Source organism: Apus apus, chromosome 1, assembly GCF_020740795.1.
Source record: "Apus apus isolate bApuApu2 chromosome 1, bApuApu2.pri.cur, whole genome shotgun sequence".
Classification (NCBI taxonomy): Eukaryota; Metazoa; Chordata; class Aves; order Apodiformes; family Apodidae; genus Apus; species Apus apus.
The window spans coordinates 71434626-71456062 of NC_067282.1; the positions used below are offsets into that span (position 1 = coordinate 71434626).

A 21437-nucleotide genomic window follows, 5' to 3' on the forward strand; every position below is an offset into this window, starting at 1 on the left:
TTATTCTTAGACTCAGACTAAATGATATCACACCACATCTCGTGTCTACAATACTGGTATTGCAAAAAAGTCTCTCTAGTCCAGCACTATTCATTCAAAACATTCCAAAAGGCATTTAATTGGCAGATCATCTCATGTACCATGAGAAGCTAAGGTCCTGTATGAACTACATGCTTATTTCCACTTAGTTTTTATTTACAACATACTTATTTCCACTTCTGCCTTCTTTATTTCTGCTACAGTCTGAAGAAATCAGAATGACCAGTAACGAGCAAGAGACAACACAGCAGCACCTTGCAGGTAGGAAGCTCATAGTGTAAAGACAATCTCTGAGAAGAGTGCAATTTGTTTTGTCTTTTCTTCATACACAGTCTGCCCAAGGCAGTTTTTTTTCTAAGTCTAAACCTCTTGAGGGTAACCTCTGCATAAGATCCCCCTCTCCCACCCTAACCCTCACATACCTCTGCAATGTCATCAGGGCTGGTCAAAGAAAAGCTGTGGCCTGCCAGCTGATATGCCTTGGTCTCAATCTCACTCAGCTTAGCTTGCATGACCTGTTTCTGGGTTTCGTAGGCTGTCGTGCTAAAACCAATGCCATTCAGCTCAAGCAGAGCCAAGCAATAATGGGTGGGCATCTCCACTTTAGAAAATACATCTGTAGGAAGTACAAACCCCAAGAAAAACTTTCACATCATCAAAACCAGATCAATTGGAGATCAACAGATTCACGAAAAAACAACTGGAAAATCCTCAGTTTTTCAAATCCCAACACACTGAAATATTCTAATATAAATCTAGCTTAAATACTTTTGTTTCTGGAATATTTCATAATAAGAAGTATTCCAGAACTTTTTATCACATAAGCATTTAGAGAATAATAACTTCTGTAATTTTTTTTCCTAAGAAAGACACAACTCTTTGTCTATCAACATTTTATAAATGGCAGACATGCTTATAAAGCTTTCTAACTTCACATGCCTTCATTCCACCACTCACATATTTAAAAAATGTTCTAAGGTTTAGTTGTCACTATCACAAATTATGTGGTAGACTTGAAATAAATTACTTCAGTGAGACTGGACCCTAATCTTAGGCTTTGGATACAGTTTAGGGAAAACAAACAGGTACATGTTGTTTGGTTGGTTGGGTTTTTTTGCTGGCAGAGGTGTTGCTTGTTTTTAAACAGAGACAAGCATTCGGCAAATATTAGTGCAAACATACTGGATCATTCAGTGTGTGATCACAGAAATTTCACGGACACAACACGTTCATGGCAAACAATGCTATATAGGCAGGTCAAAGAGCAAAAAATCTCCTTCAGAGAACATCTGAGGATTTTAGGCATTGCTTCTGACAAGAACATGCAAAAGCTTTTGAAAATACGCATGAGTAACCACAGACAGACCCATATGTCTCCTCAGAATGACAAGGGTAGTCACCTGGAAGGCAGAGATCTGCCCGATTCAGACTTAAAATAGACTCTGCTGTTGCCCTAACCAGTGGAACTGGTGGATATTTGGGATATACAAATTACATTTCGTTAAACCTTTTGGACAAAACATATCTTTCCAAGGGAAGTTCCCACTTTTCTTTTTAAAAATGAACATTTTGACACAGAATATACTTAGACAAAAACTTCCAAATCTCCCCTCTTTTCTACAGGTCAATTCAGCCTGTGGTACCACAGCAACCTATAACCCTCCACCTTTGCCCTTAAGTGGAGAAGTTCTCCTTACCTGTCAGATTTTCCTTCTGCAATTCATTATGGAGTTGGTTCATGACATTGAAGACGAGCACGGACTCTATCGCTGCTCTGTACCGCCCAGAATGATCCCTGCTGGCACTGAGCCCCAGGCTCTGCACCCCTTGGCCAGTGCCTACCCCTTCCAGAAGTGGCAGCTCATTGAGGAGAAAGTTGGTCACCATGTTGTGGAGTGTACGTTCCTTGGAGTCAGAATCTAGCAGCCAACAGGCAACCTTAAAAAGGGAGACCATGAGACCTTTTCTCCATTTTAGTCATAATACCATGTAAATAGGGGGTTAATGCAATGCTAGAGTGCAGATTATTTTTATTTATTTGGCAGGAAGACTGGAATAATTTGTGGAAAAGTTTCATTATTTCAGTTAAAACTTCAAAAGGGCATAAGTCACTGAAAACCTTCATCCTCACTCAGTTAATTCTACACATTTGAAAACCTTATCCTCTGTCAACTAAACACATCTAGAAGTGTTGTTCTCAGCTATTCAGCCCGTGTGATGCAAGCTTTAAAAATCAACACAAAAAATGTCTATGCATCTAGTGCTTTTCCTAACAAGGACAAGAAGGTGCTTTTACCTCTTTCTAGTGTTTCATTTGATTTACAAATGATACCCAAACCTTTTAAATTACACGTAGACTGTGTTTTGTTTTGAGAAAAACAGTGGTAGCAAGGTGGTCCACACACACAGTAGGTAAATCTTTTGCTTACAAAGTCTTCTGCTCTCAGAATCAATAATCTGACTAGAAGCACTTCTGCCATTTCAGTCACAGGCTTCTTACTGCAACCAGACTTCAGCCCTATCCACTGGGACAGGGGACAAATTTAGCCTTATCCCACTCACCAAAGCAATCAGGTGTGAAAGATTATTGTGTTAAGCTACCACTGAACCTGCTCTGTTTGTCTTGTGGGCACCATGGACGCATAGCAAAAGAAGTCTCTAAATACATTCTAGATTTCCCACTGGAAGAAAATGTCATTAAATGCCCTGACAGGTATGCATGTTCAAATCTAAGTAGCAGAAGGAAAGTACCAGAAGGTACTCCTGTCTTTACACTAGTGTGTTTAAACTAGCAAGTTTACCCAAGCTAAATTTCCTAAACACAGAATCACAGAACTTTAGGGGTTGGAAGGGACCTCTGAAGATAATCTAGTCCAAACCTCCTGCCAGAGCAGGTTCACCTAGAGTAGGTTGCACAGGATGGCATCCAGGTGAGTTCTGAATGTCTCCAGAGATGGAGCCTCCACAACCTCTCTGGGCAGCCTGTGCCAGTCCTCTGCCACTCTTGCAGTAAAGAAGTTTCTCCTTATCCTGCAAACCTTTGGGTCCTCAAAATTTCCTTCCAAGGAGATTCCACAAGCCATCAACAGAGTCTTGTAGTGCTGAATGAAGTCATACATGACAAGTGAGCGCTCCTGCTTGGGCTTCTTCTGCAGGTGCAGCTGCAGATGATACAGTCTCTCTGTTATAGGCAGGTTTTTGTCCAAAGGTGGTGGTGCCAAACTCATGCTGATTTCTAAGGCAGGAAATACAAGCAAAAATTATCTTTTTACCCACTGTGTGGTAAGAAAGGCAAAAGAAAAATCTTGAATACAATCACCTAAAGCACAAAAACTACAGTTGGACTGTGAACAAATAACAATAAATCTACACTGATACTACATATTTTATCAAACCAGACAAGGCTCTGAAAAGCAGTATACTGTGTCTGTACTACTAAACAAAGTATAGCCAGGAATCAAACCCTAGTCACAAGCCCATGTAGCACAGATTGGGTCATATTCAGCATTCTAATGTCAGATTTTTTGTGTAGAGGAAAAATTGGAAGAGGTTGAAAGAGAAGAGCAAGTAAGCTAAAGAGAACATGGGACTAAGCTGTTTGAGCCATATGCACGCTCAACAGTCCAGTGCTTGAGCCAATTATGTGACCTTATTATATAGCAGCATAGAAGTATCCACAGCAACATGTTCAAGGATGTTCAACACTTAAGACTGGTGAATAACATGGCTAAAATACTCCACCAAACAATTGAGCTGGGTTTGCGTCACTCAAAAAACTTCCAAGAACCTATCTCCTGAAGGCACTTTCTTGAAAGACAGTGTCATATAACACAGCACAGCCTATTTACTCACCAGTCTGGTCTTGTATCTGCTGCAAAGATATATAGTAGGCATCTTTTCCACCCCAACATACTGCCAGTCCAACTACCAAGATGTCTTCGCAGCCATGAACAGGAAAGCCGTCATCTTTAACTTGCATCCCCTGAGAACTTACTAAAGGAATAATTTTTAAGTTACAATTATAAAATGGCATCCTTAAATACTGAAGACTTTGAATCCTGAAAATGTTAATTCATACAGCTGAGCCTAAATTTCTTAAAAGTTAATATATACCTTCATTTTTATTTATAGGGAGAAAAATCTGTGATTATTTTGGGGAAAAAAACCAAAACAAACCCAACATGTTTAAAATACCAAAACCTTCTCTTAACAGAGACAATCACCCATATAGCAGCAGCCCTACAAAACTCCAGCCTTTCCCAGCAACCTTTTCAAGAGTTGAGACAGAAAAGTATTCTCTCCTTTCACTCTGAAAAACTTTTCATATTTGTCTGTCAAAAATACATGTTGACAGTTAAGAAATTTTGTTGTTGTTAAAGCAATATGACAGCAAAGAATCTAACTTGATTTAATCTTGTTAGTTTAAAGGAAGCGTATGTTTATACAGCAGCATGAAACTGCAGCATATGAATACTTTGGTGCAAAAAAAAAATAAAAATAAAGCAATATTGCAACAATCCAGAGAATGATGAGAATTACTCACAGACATATATTGAACCATGTTCACTTTTTGCAAACTCAAACCTATTTAACCCTGGTTCAGATGCAGTCCTGCAAGTAACTCTGCTCAGTGGATACCCTGACCAATCTGTACAGTTTACTGTTAAATATAATATTCATTTTAAAAGATAATAAAAGTTGGTTATGACATGGAAAATTACATGATAAAGGAACTGTATGACACAGATTCATTTCAAAATTAGATACACGATGAAACGTTAAGAATATTTAGATGCTCTCAAATACAACCAAGCTGCTGACACTTTATTACTGTCACCAAAGACCTACTAATGAAATGCTTAAGACCAATTCTCCATCTGCTACTAACACTCAGCTTCTTTGCTTTACTGAGGCTGACAATATTCAATTTATATAAGTAATTTTCCTCCTTTTTTGCAAACCTTTTTCTTCCCACTCCTGCTTTAAGCTGAAGATGCCACCTTGCTGTTCACAAAATAACATGCTGGAACATGGAACTGACCTTTTTTGAACTTGCCACCGATTGTTGATTTGGGAGACAAAAGGCATTTTGTCCTTTCGCATGCCACCGAGATGGAGAATCTGCTTTTCTCCTTCCACTCTGCAAGAAAAGTCTGAAAAAGTGCTTTGTCACTTGCTACATCAATAATAGTGAAACTTTCAGCACTTAATGGAACAAGTGGAAAAACATCCTGAGATAGCTGCAGTGAAAAGTCTTGGTCTATAGTGGAATCATCTTTTGTCTCATCAGTCTCAACTGGGCCTACAATCCCAAGAGTGCCTTGGACGGGTTTTACCCACTGCTCTGCATCACCCTCGCTGTTCTGCTGTGGCTGAATCAGCTGCCCTTCATTGATGCAGGTGACTTGTCTCTTCCTTGCAGATTTCACAGAGAAAGCAGAACTCCTAGGAAAAAGCTCTTGGGGAGGCGTTGGAGGAATAAACATGTTATTACTGCACAGTGGAGGACAGGATGTTTTGCTGCTTCCCTTGAGTGGAAGTGTTATGCAGCCTGTTTTCTGAACATCCAAGTCTTCCATTTTGTTTTCCTTAGCCCTGAAATAGCTTTGTAAATCCTGGCAAGTGGGCAAAGGCTCTGGCTGACAACAGTCAGATTCAAAAACTGGATCTGGCTCTTGATTAATAATAGGAGCAACCAACTTTTCTTTCAAAGAGGAGCTTACAGGAACTGGTTCAATGCCTGAGGGACTGGGCCATTTGTCTAATACATCCTGCAATCCTGGGCTTAGTTCAAATGAGCGGTCAGTCCATACCAGTGGACGGGCTTTCTTGTTCAGAGCTTGCTGGCTTCTCTGGAGCTTTTCACCTTCATCTCCTACTAAATCCTTTGGTCTGGGGTCGTTGTTACAAAACACTGAGTTTCGTAATCCCAACTGACCATGAAATGTAGAAGGAAGATCTTCCAGAATAGATGGGGAGTTTGCATGGTCTAAAACTTCAGCTATTAGATCAGAGAATGCTAGAGAAACATTATTACACTGCACAGGGTCCTCATGCTCTTTCTGATTGCCTCTGACATCAAGAGGCATACTCTGAACAGGCCTTAGGTTCTGCAGAAGACCTTCTGGAGGAAGCAAAATCCCTTGCTTCTCCATAGGTTCCTTTCTGTCAGCTTCCATGATGTGAACAGGTGAAACATCGCTGACATTACTGAAGCTATCATCAAACAATAAGCTATCACTCATATTCAGGCTTGTTTCAGGGACTGGGTGGCATTCTACTTGTACAATATGTGCCCTACCCAAAGGGGAGGTTGATTTATTAAGGTCTCTAGATGCAGTCTCCCCTTTTGCTGTATTTTGGGTCTGGTAATCTTGTAGAAAACTGTGTAGCTGGGAGTCAGTCACTGAGAAATCGCTTTCTTTAAGGCAAGGTCCAGATTCTGTTTCCTTTGTTAAGGGCTGTAGATTAAGGCCTCCAGACTCTAAAATTTCATCACTGCAGTGCTGAGCTGTGGTTTTGATAATGTTATTTGTTGTGATAAGATTTGATAATCTCAGTTTCCTAACTGTTGCATCCAGCCTTTCATCAGTAGCATTCTCAGTCTGTGAAGTGCTTAGTTTCTTGGGTATTTCCTGCTGTGGTATCACTGACAGCTCTGAACCTTCTATTCCCTGCTGTCCTCTGATTCCAGCTGCTCCCTCCTGTTTTATTATCATCTCAGTTTGAGTATCCAACTGGAAGCTGTCTTCAAAGCCTCTAGAATCAGAAAAGAGATGAGAGGATGTACAAGTCGGAACATCACCTGCATTGCAAACATCTCTGGATTTTACTAGAGAGTTTTTCAGAAAACCCTGAGGATGACTGTTGGCTTTCTGCAGTGCTCTAGCTTCTAACAATAGTCCATTGGGCTTTTCACTCCCAGTTTTGCCACCATTCTGAATCTGAATATGACAGGATTTATCCTCACCAAGGCAAAACCACACAGGTTTCTGTATCCTGCTGCCACTACAGACGTGTCCATTTCCAGAGGAGCTGGCAGTTATGTTATGGTGATCCGCATCTAAAGCCATTTGCTGCTTAGTAATCATCACCTCAGCACAGCTTGCATCTGTTTGCATTTTATTAATTTTATTCTGCTTATCACTGGTATTTTCATTTCTATGTGTCCCAGCACTAGCAGATATGGCTAGACTTTCTACAATATTATGTGTCTCCACATCAATGTGTGGAGTACCCTGCAATGTAACAGGCACCTGAAAACATGCTCTCCCCTTAGATGTGCCTTCATTAGTGGTGGTAGGCTCTGTAAACAATCCTTCCATTTTACCTTTCCTCCCAAGATTAATTTCCCCCATCTGTGCAGAATTTGAGACTTGATGAGTTACAGACCCTTTAGAGCAGGTGGTCTGGAAAGCAGGCTGCTTTTGTTTGTTTATGCTAAGTGGTTTTGAATCTTCAAAAAGTGACCTCTGCAGTTTTGAAGCTGTATTTTTGTTCCTACTCCGGTTTAAATGCATATCTGTACTTTTTATCAATCTAGAGGCTGAAGATTTTGTTCTCAATGTTGGTGTTTTTCCTCTTTCAGTACAGAGTTCTGGAACTGCTCTCCTGGAATCCGTCTTGGTTTTGAGCAGAGAAATGTCTTCGTTGTCTCTGCAGATATTAAGCCGTTTTCTAGCATTGTACACAGTATCATCATTGCCCTCCTCTGTTCGAGTCTGTCTGCTGCCTGGGACTTCACTCTCAAATCTGGAGTTTTCTGTACTACTGCTTAGTCGCCTTTTATATGCCTTTTTAATACTTGGTAAGTTTCCAGTCTGAGAAGCAAAGCCATTATGAGGTTGAACTTGGCATTCTTTTTTGTTTAACACCCTAGAAGACTCGGAAGACTGTTCTCCATTTGATCTACATAGTCTCTCTTCCAGTTCTGACTCACTGCTGATCACAGAGGATGTATCAGACTCAAGAAAAGACTCTGGGTTCCAGTGTACTCCCATCAGTGCCAAATCCTGCTGGAGAAGTCCCCTGGCTTCCTCCACAATGAGGCAAGTTGCTTCTCTTTCAGTTAAGCCCTTCATTCCGGCCATCCAGATGCTGCGCACTGCCCGACGCTCTTCTGCTGATTCTTCGTCTTCATCCACAGCCCTACGAACGCTATGGGAAAGGTAACAGACGGACATAAACATTCATGCAGAAAATAATCAGCAACAAAAGGAGCTCGTGCCATTCTGCTCTGCTCTCATTCCAATTAGCTTCACCGAAGCACTTTATCCAAAATATAATGCCCTTAATAGGAAATAACTATTTTTCTATACATGAATTGATGTTGATGAAAGATATTACTGGCTGCATAACCCAGGTTTCTGTGCCCAAACATACCCCAGATGAGTCCCAGCTCCCTACTAGGGCACGATCCAGGCCTGAATCATTCCTCCTCCATATACTGTTTTCTAAAGAAAGTAAACCTCAGGAGCATGAACCAGATAGGTGTAATGGGACAATCCAACAGGTATTTGGTCAAGGAAGCTTGTCATTGCACTAACATGAATATCACAGGAGAATCTCAAATGATATGCAGTAATAAATCATCAACTCGTTTAATCATATGTTGGACCTGTGTCTTTTAGAGGCAGCAAAAGGTCTCCAGAAAGAAAGTATGAACAATTCATCCAGGACTAAGCGCATTATGCATTTTGCTGCAAATAAAAGAATCTTCTCTTAATTTCAAAATAATAATGGAATTACTGTGATCAATCACATACACAAGTTATTTCTAACTAACGTTTGGCACCGAGTCCCAGAAGGTTGCCCTATTTCATTACAAGTTTCATCCTGCAATCCTTCACCTTACAAGCTCTCTTACTTGACTTCTGGACTTACTGATTTCTCACCTTTTGAATGGGACTGAATTCTTCAGAGCAGTTGCCACATCATCAGGACTGGCTTTAGCAAGATCAGCCACTGTGATAAAGCCAGCGTTGTAAAGCATCCTAGCACTCTGTGCATTCAGCAGAGACACTCGGACCAGGTCACAAAGCTCCCTCTGAACCCCAAAAGTGAGGCGGCTCTGGAACTGAGAAAGCAACAACTCCATGTTGTGCCAGCCCAGTCGATTACAGAAAACTGTTACCATTCCTGGAACACAGAAGTTACGTCAATGTCTTAACCAGCTTCGGTTCTACTAAGCTGGATCAATTTCCTCCACCCCATCTGGATAGGCATTCACTTTACTTTTCTGAGCTTCTCATTATACTAAACATGAGTTAGTTTCTGTAAATAACTTTGACTAGGAGCTGATGTTGCAGAACTCAACTTAGTCTAGAATTAACTAGTTTATCGGTGAGGTAGAAATTCTGAATGAGAACTGTGTTTCCAAAGACGGTATCCTTGAAAGTGTGAAGTACACACATACCCAGTAACAGGATTCCTACCAACCAAACGCGCTGAAGGAGCCAGAAAAAATAGTGATGAGAGGCACTAAGAGAAGTCACAGATCTTTGAGGAAAGCCAGCACTGATGTCTGTAAGACCAGAACTTGGTCCGCAGAACTTCAGATACTGAGAGTACCATAGGAGGTAGCAGAGCCTGTGATAAAGGTTACAGCTGCAGTCCCCAGCACATGGGGGAGGAAAAGACAGTTTCTTACACTCACACATTGCATCTATAGAATATGAAAATAACTGAAAGGCATGGCATTCCTCACAACTTTTATAGTGATTACAGAATACAATTTTTATCGTATCTCTTATCTACACACCAAGTCAACAGTTCATTTTGCTTCCCAAATTACTTTTGTTACTGCACTGATCTACCTGATTGCTGAAAATTACAAACACAGAGAATAAAGAATTATGAAACTGTTACAACAAAAAGTTATTTATACCACCAGAATTATTTTAAACTACTCTGCATCAGCTGGCATGACCTTTTCATTTTGGGGCTTTGACTCATGCTGCAACCCACACAGAGTTTTGCAAGTTGAGCTAAAATTGTCTTAAAAATTGAAGACCCACTTGCAGAGTAATGGAGGACTGAGGCAAGAGGAAAAAAGAAGTCTCAGTCACATGATGGTCTGTTACTTCTGCTCTTACAAAGCCCTCTTAAGGAAGTTAAAGGTGATATCTATCTGACTTCTTGTTATCTAGTGATAAATGACCAGAAAACAACTCCGTTTTGAGAACTATAAACTTACACTTTCTGTCCAATTAACTTTGCAACCAGGAGATAGACATGCTAAGCCTTATAGACTCCAAACTTTATTCATGCTGAAAGGTACTCTTTCCTGATAGAGCAAAGCTTCACAATAGACTTGAACTTAATTTCCATGCCTTGTATTGAACAAACTGTATTCCTTCACAGTACACAGCTTATTTCCACAGACCTCAGCATCCTACAGCACTGCTTGATTCCAGTCCTTTCCCACAGGACATTCTGTGGCTTCATATCAAAGAACAGGCAACCACGGACTAAGCCATAAAGCCTACCCTTAGTAAATTTACGGATGACACCAAGCTGGGGGAAGTGTCGATCTGCTGGAGGGTAGGAAGAAGCTGCAGGGGGACCTGGACAGGCTGGGTCAATGGGCTGAGGCCAGTGGCATGAAATTCAACAAGACCAAGTGCTGGGTCCTACACTTTGGCCACAATAACCCCAAGCAATGCTACAGACTGGGGGGAAAAGTGGCTGGAGAGCAGCCCAGCAGAGAGGGGCCTGGGAGTACTGGTTGACAACCAGTTGAACATAAGCCAGCAGTGTGCCCAGGTGGCCCAGAAGGCCAGTGGCCTCCTGGCTTGTATCAGGAATAGTGTGGCCAGCAGGAGTAGGGATGTAATTCACCCCCTGTAATTCTTCTGAGTACTGTGTGCAGTTCTGGGCCACTCACTTCAAGAAGGATATTGAGGTCCTGGAGCAGGTCCAGAGGACAGCAACGAGGCTGGTGAAGGGAGTAGAGGGAAAGTCTTCTGAGGACAGGCTGAGGGAGCTGGGCTTGTTTAGGCTGGAGAAGAGGAGACTAAGATCTTATCACTCTCTACAACTACCTGAAGGTAGGCTGTAGTCAGGTGAGAGTTGGGCTCTTCTCCCAGGCAACTAGTGACAGGATGAGAGGGCATGGCCTGAAGCTGCACCAAGGGAGGTTTAGGTTGGATATCAGGAAGTACTTCCTCTCAGAGAGGGGGATCAGACATTGGAAGAGGTGGAGTCACCATCCTTGGAGGTGTTTAAGGAAAGACTGGATGTGGCACCTACTACCATGGTCTAGACGATATGGTGGTGTTAGGTCATAGGCTAGACTTGATGATCTCAGAGGTCTCTTCCACCCTCAATAATTCTGTGATTCTTTGAAAGCTAGAAGTGGTTTCACATGGCTGACTTAGTTAGTACCACACTGCAGCTATCTAATTCCCATACCTGGAAGGAAAGAAAGAAGACTAGTCAAGACTTCTGGGTATTTTGCCCAGACAACTCACCTGCATAGGTGGCAGCAGATTGCTGCAAGGATTGAAGCTGGCCACGGCTACAGCCGTATTTCTTGGTCATATCCTTTAAGGGAACCTCACTGATTAAATCCAGAAGGGCAAGACTGGTGAAAAACCTGTAGGAGTAGTACAAATGGAAATAAAATCATCACCCAGGGCACGTTAGTGTACACTGCAAAATACACTGTGATAACATAGAACATAATGGTACAATAGCTTAGCATACAAAAGAAACAGAGGAGATGGCTTCCAAAAACATGAGCACAAACATCTTGTGCCAGAGCAGACTAGGTTCAGGTTTTCTGAGCTATCAGCTCACTCAGCAAGAGAGCCAGTTCCTGAGAACAGACAAAGAACCAGTCCACTCTAGTCTTTGCACATTCACACCCTTTGTGGCTACCTTTTGTGGATGGCCATTTGTCTGTGCTGTTTCTCTGTTTTAGCTATGATTTTGCCTTTCACAGAACGAGCCAAAAAGCCTTCTTCAATCCCCACCAGCTCAGCCACACGTTTCATTGAGGCAGGTAGCTTCTCCCATAAGCAGAAAAACTGGTACCAATCAATTGTGGTCCACTCTTCATACACTGGGGTGACCTAAAAGAGATAAGACAAAGCAAAAAAACTGTTTCAGAGAAACAGAAGAGAGCTCTGGCTAAACAAAAACGCACCCTAGGGAATGTGGTCAGAGCATCCTACACACTATTCAGAGGCACTGAGTCATAACTATGTACTCTGAAGAAAGTAAAAGCTCTTCTAACTTAAGTTTTTTTATTATTTATAATGATGAGATCTGACTCATATGAGTATTAGAATCGTTAAACAATTTGAAATCTTCGGCAGATTGCTTCCTAAAACCAAGCCACTAGAAGATTTTTAAGCTGCATCTTTATTTTCCTGTAACAACACAAAACTTAATTATTTTTTTAACAAAAACTGACAGGTATCTATCAACCTCTTAAAATCCCTGTCAGCCACTAAGCTAACCACTGCCACAGCATCTGATAAAGTAGGAGGGAACACAGATTTTGCCAAAACTCACTGAAGCTTTTGTTTACCTGGAGTACAAGACATCTCGGCTTCTATCACCACGAACAAAAAAGCCATCCCAAGCATTCACACACTTTTAGACAGAAAACCAATTGGGTTATCATTCAGTTAGTTTCTGTGTAAGGATACAAAATGTCTTCATGTCTGTATTGACATAATTAATTATTTTGAAATAGCAGTTGTTAGGGAGCATTTAACATAACACAGAACACCTGCACGGTTGTAAATCATCCATGGCCCTTTATCTGATGAAGAACAAAAGTTCTTAAGGTGGGGACTGTCTTTGCTGGTTTTCTGTTGGGTTTTTTGGTTGGTTGGTTTTAGTTGGTTGTTTTTTTGTTGTTGTTTTTTTCCTTTAAATAAACTCTTTTCCTAGCAAATACTTATTTGTTTTAATCAACATTCCTATAATACAAGGTCTTGGAATTCAGTCTCATATTTGTACAAATAAAAGATTCAAGTCTAGGAGAATTAAAAAGCATTATAGCAGATAATTTCCCTGTAGCTCATAATAAACACATGGAGAACAATGATTATTAAAAAAAAACAAAACACAAACCAGCAAGTAAAAAGTAAACAAATCTTTGGCCTTGAAAATGAACAGACTTTCAATAAAGTGTTTTAGGCTAGCTTAATTGAAGAGACTCTCAAGAACATTTTGTTCAACACTGTATTTGATTCAAAATATCATTAGACAAGCTGCTGAAATTAAAAATACAGTGTAAAAAAACCATATTGTCATCCCTATATCTACCCCAGAACACAAACCATTTTCATCCCTTTTGTTTTTCTCTTTTGCAGACACAAACAGGGAAATAATTTACTGATGTGTGTCTACTTTGCCCAGTAGAAATAGGACAAAACATAATGTGGTCCTCTAAAACAGCATCAGCCAAAAATTAGGTCAATGAACACAGCAAGAAGACAGGCACCCTCAGTGTCTTCCCTCCCTCTGTCTCCTAGCTCAACAACTCCTGTAACTGCAAACATATCCTCCTTGGAGTGAAACTTTTTTTTCAGGCAAGATGCCCAAATTTTGCCTTTGATTTATCAGCCTGGTAAAGAAAATATACTCTACAATGAAGGAGGCTGAAGACAATTGTTAGATTTAAGATTGCATGGTGGGCCTCTGGCAGTCGTAAAACCTAAGATGCTCACTGCAACTCCATCTAGTTTCCTCAAGAATCTTCACAGGTTTGTGGCTTCTTCTCCAAACATCTTAAATAGCATTGGTTAGCTTTTAAGGGTACATGCACATAAATCTTGAAAAACTCTGGGACACTTTCCTCTCAAAAATATTTACCACGCTCCTTCCTTTAGTCCTGGCAGAATCACCAGGTGAAAAAATCAGTGTAGTTTCTGAAGCTTTTTGTAGGTAAAATAGATGCTGAACCCCAAAAGGTATTTGAGTACTTCCAAAGTACTCTGAGATGCAGTCTCATCCCAAACACACAACCAAAACCAATTTGTTTCACTAATTTCAAGTGACTCTGAAAAATTATCATCATCTGACACCCAAAACTTAAAAAGCTCCAAAATCTTTCAAAGACAGTAGTGACAACATTGGACTTATGCAGCACCTGCCTACACAATAGACACTATGGGAACATACTAGTTCTGAAGAACATTCAATATAGAAATTTTTCTTCATAAAGGATGAGCTAAGCAAAGCACAAAAAAGACCGTGTGTTCATGGAGCCCTCAAGAACTCTGCATTGTGCTTTGTCTCCTTTCCTTAGTTTTGGCAGTACAAAATACAAAACAGAATGAGGAACCTACCAAATAGACAATATGCAGATCATTCTCCAGAACAAAGCTTTTCATAGCTCGCTGCAGATCAGCAAAGATTTCCATGGCTTCAGTTGGTGAAAGAGAAGAGGAAAGAGTAGCTGAGCCAAGATGTGTTGGATGATATACCTTTGCTGTGTAAAAAACAAAACAACAACAAAAAAGAAGATGAGTATGTAACTGCAAGTTTATAGCTGATTTTCAGGTTGTAATTTATTTTACATGTATCAATTCTACTAACCTTTCCCAACTGCTTTTTCAAGAAGAAACAGCATATTTCTCCATATTGAAGACAGCAAAATGGAAATAATAAAATATTTAGACTTGCATAAGTCTAAACTAGCCTTTTTCAGAGGCCAGATCTCAAGCTTTGATCCCCCTAACTACTCAGACTAACAGTTGCTATAGCTGTTTCAGAAAAAACATTGGAATCCCATCTGCCATCCTGCCTATTAGCTATCATTTTAAGTATTTCTTTCTTAGGAACACCAAATATTGCCTATCATGTTTTCCTAAAAAAGAAATACCAATTAACCTGTAATGTGGATTCTTACTATTACTCTAAGAGTCTCATCCTTCACCATTTTAAGAAAACAGCCAAAGTCAGGAAAAAGTGCAACCACATACACCAAGCAGTTCTAGAAGAGACTTGCACACTCAGAATGTACTGGTTCTTCAGAAAGAAAAAAAATCATACTTTACAGTTAATGTGCACAAATTCTATAGTAAAAGTATGCCTTGATAAAAGGTATTTCAAGAATCTGTAGACTAGGATGCATCAGTCTTAGAGGTAATGTGCATAGTGAGGTCTTCCAAGAACATGTGCATGTAAAAAATGTGAAGGCAGTTTATAAAGACAGCTTCTGGAAAGATAATAAATTCTCAATACTCATGATTCTTTAAAATAAAAACAAAAATGCACAGAAATCCTCACTATCAAGCTACATTGAACATCTAACCAGCTGCAGAAGATTTACTGATTCAAAACTGCAACCACTGGGAAGAACATAAACATTACCTTTCACATCATTGCCAGAGTCTAGAACCTGAATGAATTCGTTTTCCAGCAACCACATCACACAAGCCTCAATAGGTCCAGTCTGTGTTTTGTCTTGTGCCTTCTCATCTCCACACTTGCTTTCTCTCAAGCTGGATGCAAGAAGAGTACAAGAAGCGTAGGTCTGCACATCATCTGGAGTGTTGGCCACTCCCCCCACTATGATCTGTTGAAGAAAACCACTTGTTCATATTGCCAGAAAAGCAGTAGGATGAAATATCAGATCCAAGAATCAGAGTTTGATCCATCAGATATCTAAATTTTAAAGAACCAGTATACGAGGCGAACATGAGGCAGAGCAACTGCAAACCTTTAAGAACTTTTCTAGGAAAGAAGGAAAACACCTTAGGTAGAAGAGGACTAAGGTATGGGAAAGAATTAATTATCTTATTTTTATAGCAGACATACATATAGTAGCAATTGAGATTTGAAACTAGCCCTAGGTATTTTGCTTAGCCAACATTGTGAAATTCTTCTAAAAGGTTATAACACAAAGTGCAAATTTCTGAAGACAAAAAGCAAACCAGGAAAAAAGACTTCTCCTAAGGCTCTTCAGCATACTGTAGTTTTCTCTGAAAAAGTGTGAATGCTCTACGTGTCATTGTTTCCCTGATTTTAATCAATTTCTTTTCTTTTGATTGTTTTTGTTCTCTTCTACACATAATTGCTTTTTCCTTCTGAGTCATTTCTATGTGTGTGTCTTCCTTGAGATAGCAAGGTGTTTAACTAAAAAACTCATGGTTTCAATGGATTTTTTTCATATTATAAAGCCATACCACCAGAAAGGAACCCCCACCTTTTAGATAGCTCTTATATAGAAAAATACATACAGAAATTCCATTGGTCTGCTAAAGATTAAAAATCTGTGTAATCACAACCAAGTTCTAAGTCCTGCAGCAACTTTCACAACACAATAGGAGTAGTATGGCAAACAAACTGTGTTTAAACAGTCTCAGCTCAGTTTAAGCCCAAAAGCAACTTTGGAAAAGGGAGATAAGCTTACCTATATGGAATAACACTCTTTTGGTCCTTTTTATTCCTGTGGGAACACTATAGAGGAGGGTAGGCTAGAGGGAGCAAATTGGGTACCAAACCTGTTTGTTCACCACAAACGTATTTATAAAATTTCAGTTATTTCTGTACAGAAGAAGTAGATAAGTTGACGGGGGACATAAGGAACCCTAAAAGGTTCTACAAACATCACTATGGTCCAATTCAGCATACAAAGCCTCCAGAATCAGTAATTTACAAGTGTTTCCCAGTGAAGATTATCAGGTCACACATGAAGTGTAAGAATTACACTTACTGCTGCCTGCATTTTGAGTATATCTAAATACTAAAGCAAATCTTAGTAGCCCTTGTTTGACTGTGCAGCGACTGAAACATATCACACAAGACACTGAATACTGAACCAAGCTGACAGACCCCAGTAATTTTCGTCTGAAGCTGCTTGGGTTGAGAAGGGAGGAAACAAATGAAAAAGAAAGTTCACAGAGAACATTTGATGGTATCATAAAAGAAACATCCCACAATTATACGAGCGCAAGCACAATTCTAATCCTTCACTACATGTCCTGTACCTCAAGTATAGCTCTCTTCATGCTAGAAGCAACTCCTTCCCCTTCTCTTCTAAGCAAACAGCTGCAAACAGGCTTGAGAGATCCCTGAAGCAGAGCAGTGCCTTTTGATCTTTCTGAGGGCTTGCAAACTAAAATGCTCTCACCTTCAAGAAAATAAAAAAGAGAAAAATTTAATTACCTTAGTGTTGCATCATAGCACTGTAATAGCTACATACAGTACATAAAGGACATATTATAAGAACAGAAAACTGAAGGTATTTTTGAAAAAGATGAATGAAAGAGAAAAAACTCTGCAACCTTGAACAGTGTATATCCATTGATATGTAAGAACTCCACAAACGCATAATACTTAAGAACTAAAAGTAAACTTCAAAGTTACATTCAGCTGGTCAGGGTCTTGCCAAATCAGGTAAGGAGATTCCATAGCCTCTCTATGCATCTGCTTTGCTGCTGAACCACTCCCACTTCTTCTGGTATTGACTGGAACTATAATGTACAGTGGCATCAACTTTTCTTCTGCACTACATTATTAAACTGAAAAGATTCTCAACAGCAAGAAGAAAACATAAAAGCTGTACAGCACCTTGATAGTTTGTATGAAGTCAACCACTTGACTTCACTTGAAGTTCCATTCCCAAAATAACACAGATACCAGAGTAATTTGGTAACCCAAAACTTTATTAATAAGATAAGTATGCATTCTCTATACTTCCATATATGCACGCACACATAAAATCGAAAGTATCCTGAATGGTTTTCCCCAAAAGTACATCTAAATATACCTTACCTTAAAATTCTCTCTCAGACATTGCTACATTAACCCCTAATTCTGTGGGAGACAAAAAAAAGGTCCCAGAAACAAAAATAAAAATAATGGGTCAATTTCTTTAATGAGATTATAGTACAAACTACCCATGGAAAATGTAGTGGTCACATACAGGAGATTCCTGGGAGACTTAGCTAGTTAGAAGCTTTGCCAGTTGGTACAGGACAAATTAACTATGGGTAGGACAAGCTTGCCTTTGACTAAGAAGAGAGCATTAGATTTTGATTAATTGTACAGTAAATATCATTATAGGTTTATGATAACCTGTTAAGATTTAAAAGCACATAGTCTGGACGCCAAGGTAATTTTGGTAGCAGGTATCTTAGTATGATTCCATGAAAATCCTAGGAATGTTAAGTTACAATAAAACTGTAGCCGTTGTAATGCTGCAGTAATTAGCAAATCCAGAGGTAATGAAAGCAAAACTGCACTTAAATGTAATGAACACATTCACAAATGCAGCATAGGTGAATAACAAAACACCACTTAAACATGATTACATACATGAATTACAGGATGACAGACATGCTCAGAGGATGTGTCACTGGGATTTTTTTTATCCTGCCAGGTGAAACTTTTGACATCTGTTGACCACGTTCTTTTGCCTGAGCCGAGAGTACAGAAGATAAAGTGTCTGAAAGCATTGTTTTTTGAAAGCAAAGCTTATCTGATTTTAGCAAAAAAAGAACATTCACTCATTTTCTATTTGGGTTCTGATGTGACCTACAATTCCCTTTGAAAACTTTGACTCTTCAGTGTAAAAAATCTAACAGAAGATAGCTATCTGCTTGGCTCTGCATTATCTGACAGTCATTGAAGACTTGGGGGAAACCCTTCCCCAAAATACCACTGAGAAATTAAAGCAAATAATTGCAACATAGTAAACAGGTTAAAAAAAAAGGAACTAAGCTGTTTTAAGACCCGTTATTTTTGACAGGAGGGGAAGTCCAGGTTAGCATCAAACTAGACAAACACCAGAAGACTTTGGCCTATCTCAGCATAAAAAAGTTAAGTGAAGGCCAAAAAGGTTCTATTAATTTTCTAGGCTTTTTTCAGCAATATTGAACATGTTTACCTATTCCACATTGGGAATATGACAGTTTTGATAAATGCAAAAATAACCTACTTTCATTTTCTAAAATGTTTTTAAATTTCCATCAACTTGGGGGAAAAAAATTAAAAAATCAAAACCTGAGACAATTCAACACTTCAGTGTTAGGAGGGGAGGAGCAAATCAACCCAACAGCATTTATCTTCTGTCTGTCAGCTGAATTTCATATCCACATGAGGCATTTTTTCCAGCTGAAGCTGCTGTCCTACAGTCTCCCTGCTGTGTGAAAGAGCAGCAGCTGGTAATGTAGCTTTATGTTCTCACCCAAAAGACTTTGTGGAGTGGAAAAAAAAATGGTACATTCACGAAGCTCATCAGCATAAAATCAACTGCTTACTGTGCAAAACACAGTCACGTTAGAACCATCAAAAAAGGGTACTAATTATTGTAACTAGAAGGGGAGGAAAAAGGAACCTCAAGAAATAATGTAGTTTTACACCTGCCAGCTACACTCGTATGACAAAGTCTGGAAAAATTCAAAATATGGAATGCAGCTGGCCTTTTCTTTTGCACACAGAGATACCTCACAGAGATATAGGTCGCAAAATGCTCTGTTGCTATGCTACTCCAGCAAAAATAGAAAGTTAAATGTAAGAACAGTCTGCTTACGTAGGGTTCCAGCAAACACCAATCAAGCCATCAGTAGGGCAAATCCCACCTCCCACTTCTGCTGAACTTCTTTTCTACTGTGTTTATACTTCTATAATACAATTTTTCCAAGCATCATCCATGAAGATAAATTTCCATCGTAAATTAAAATGACAGGATTATTTTGTTGAACATCAACCAGGGCATGAAGACACCATATTACCTGTTAAGTACTGCTCACATTTCCCTCCTAGTCTGTTGCATTACTACTTTTAAAATCCATAAAAGTTATCATAGAATCAGAGAATGATTAAGGTTGGAAGGGACCTTAAAGATCATCAGGTTCCAATCTCCCTGCTATGAGCAGGGACACCTCACACTAGACCAGGCTGCACAAGGCCTCATCCAACCTCACCTTAAACACTTCCAGGGAGGGGGCATCAACAACCTCCCTGGGCAACCTATTCCAGCACCTTACTACCCTCATGGTGAAGAATTTCTTCCTGATGTCTAACCTAAATCTACCCTCTTTCAGTTTAAAACCATTACCCCTTGTCCTATCACTGATGAAAAGCCCCTCCCCAGCTTTCCTGAAGGCCCCTTCAGGTACTGGAAGTTTAAAAAATCCAAATCAGAACTTCAGACAACAAAATTTCACAAATTATGGCTGTGGACTTTAGTGCATTTCCTAAATTCTAGGCCTGTCCAATGAGAGTTTACTGTACATTTTCCCACTGAAACTATAAACACTTCAGTAAAGTGACCATGGATCACAGAATTAAGGCAAATGAACAACACAGCCTTAAAAGCTAAGAAGAATTCAAAGGTGAAAATAGCCTGCTCTTGAAGTAACTGACATGTAAATACCAAAGTAAGTCTCATGCAGTGAAAAGAATCCCCTGGGAATTATAATTTTTACTCCATTAATATCAAACAAATTCATCTTGATTAACTTAATCAGACTGAATACCAAAGGAATTCATCATGATTAGTCACTAATTGTGAAGCACTGCCCTGGATTTAATCAGGTTAACACTGTTCTCAAGAGAATCTTAATAAAGCCTCTGCTTACCCTCTGTGTCTACTCCTTTCCTGCCAGCCCTTCCAGCCATCTGCTTGTAAGTGAGAATGTCCAGCAGTTTGCCACCAAACATGGGAGTTCGTATAATTACTCGGCGTGCAGGCAGATTGACTCCAGATGAGAGCGTGGAGGTTGCTGCTAGGACTCTAACCAAGCCCTGGCGAAAGGCTCCTTCAATGATGCCCCGTTCATCAAAAGTAAGACCTGAGGAGAGATGACTTTTAGCCAACCTAGTCATCTGCATTTAAGAGCTAATAATATTACTGTCAAGCAAGGGGAAGAACAAACTAACTTAATGAACCTTGGCCAGATTTCGGAACTAGACTCGCAACACTACCTCAGTTGATGTCTTTCAAACCGTAAGTGAAGCAAAATTTCCTCATTAAGGTTTTATTATTCAGTTGACAGTAATAGTTATAAATCAGCTTTTCTAAGGTGCTTGTAGATAAATAGTAGCAAGATGAACAACTATCTACTACGTATCTACAAGCACTGCAATAAAATAAAAAAAATAAAATAAAATAAAATAAAATAAATAAAATAAAATAAAAACAACCAGAGGTAAAAAACAGAGTAGGGAAACAGGATTTAGTTATTTGCTATCCCAACCCTGGAATTCTTCTTCATTATTTCCATTCTAGGCTAAAGGTCTAATATTTATCTTCCTATATCACCTTGAGGGCTTCAGGCTAATTTTATCCTTGAGAAAGACACCCACACTCTATAACCATTTGGAATTACTCCCCCTACGTATTCAATTCCACAGCTACTCTTCTCTCTTCCACAGTCAGTCTTTCTCTCAGTGAATGAACAGGTGACATACACTGTCACCTACTTTAG

General features: G+C 39.6%; 1 protein-coding gene across 1 annotated transcript in view; it reads right to left on the minus strand.

The window, feature by feature from the left end:
* The window catches only part of POLQ (DNA polymerase theta), a 50590-nt gene that overhangs the window by 16851 nt on the left and 12302 nt on the right, over positions 1-21437 (minus strand). Inside the window, exons 8-19 of the mRNA XM_051611719.1 lie at positions 20589-20801; positions 16992-17134; positions 15373-15577; positions 14346-14488; positions 11920-12113; positions 11511-11635; positions 8934-9177; positions 5081-8196; positions 3892-4032; positions 3078-3274; positions 1737-1977; positions 462-655 (exon numbers count right to left, since the gene is read on the minus strand). Coding sequence (XP_051467679.1) covers positions 462-655; positions 1737-1977; positions 3078-3274; positions 3892-4032; positions 5081-8196; positions 8934-9177; positions 11511-11635; positions 11920-12113; positions 14346-14488; positions 15373-15577; positions 16992-17134; positions 20589-20801 — 5156 coding nt within the window. The remainder of the gene's footprint in view (positions 1-461; positions 656-1736; positions 1978-3077; positions 3275-3891; positions 4033-5080; positions 8197-8933; positions 9178-11510; positions 11636-11919; positions 12114-14345; positions 14489-15372; positions 15578-16991; positions 17135-20588; positions 20802-21437) is intronic.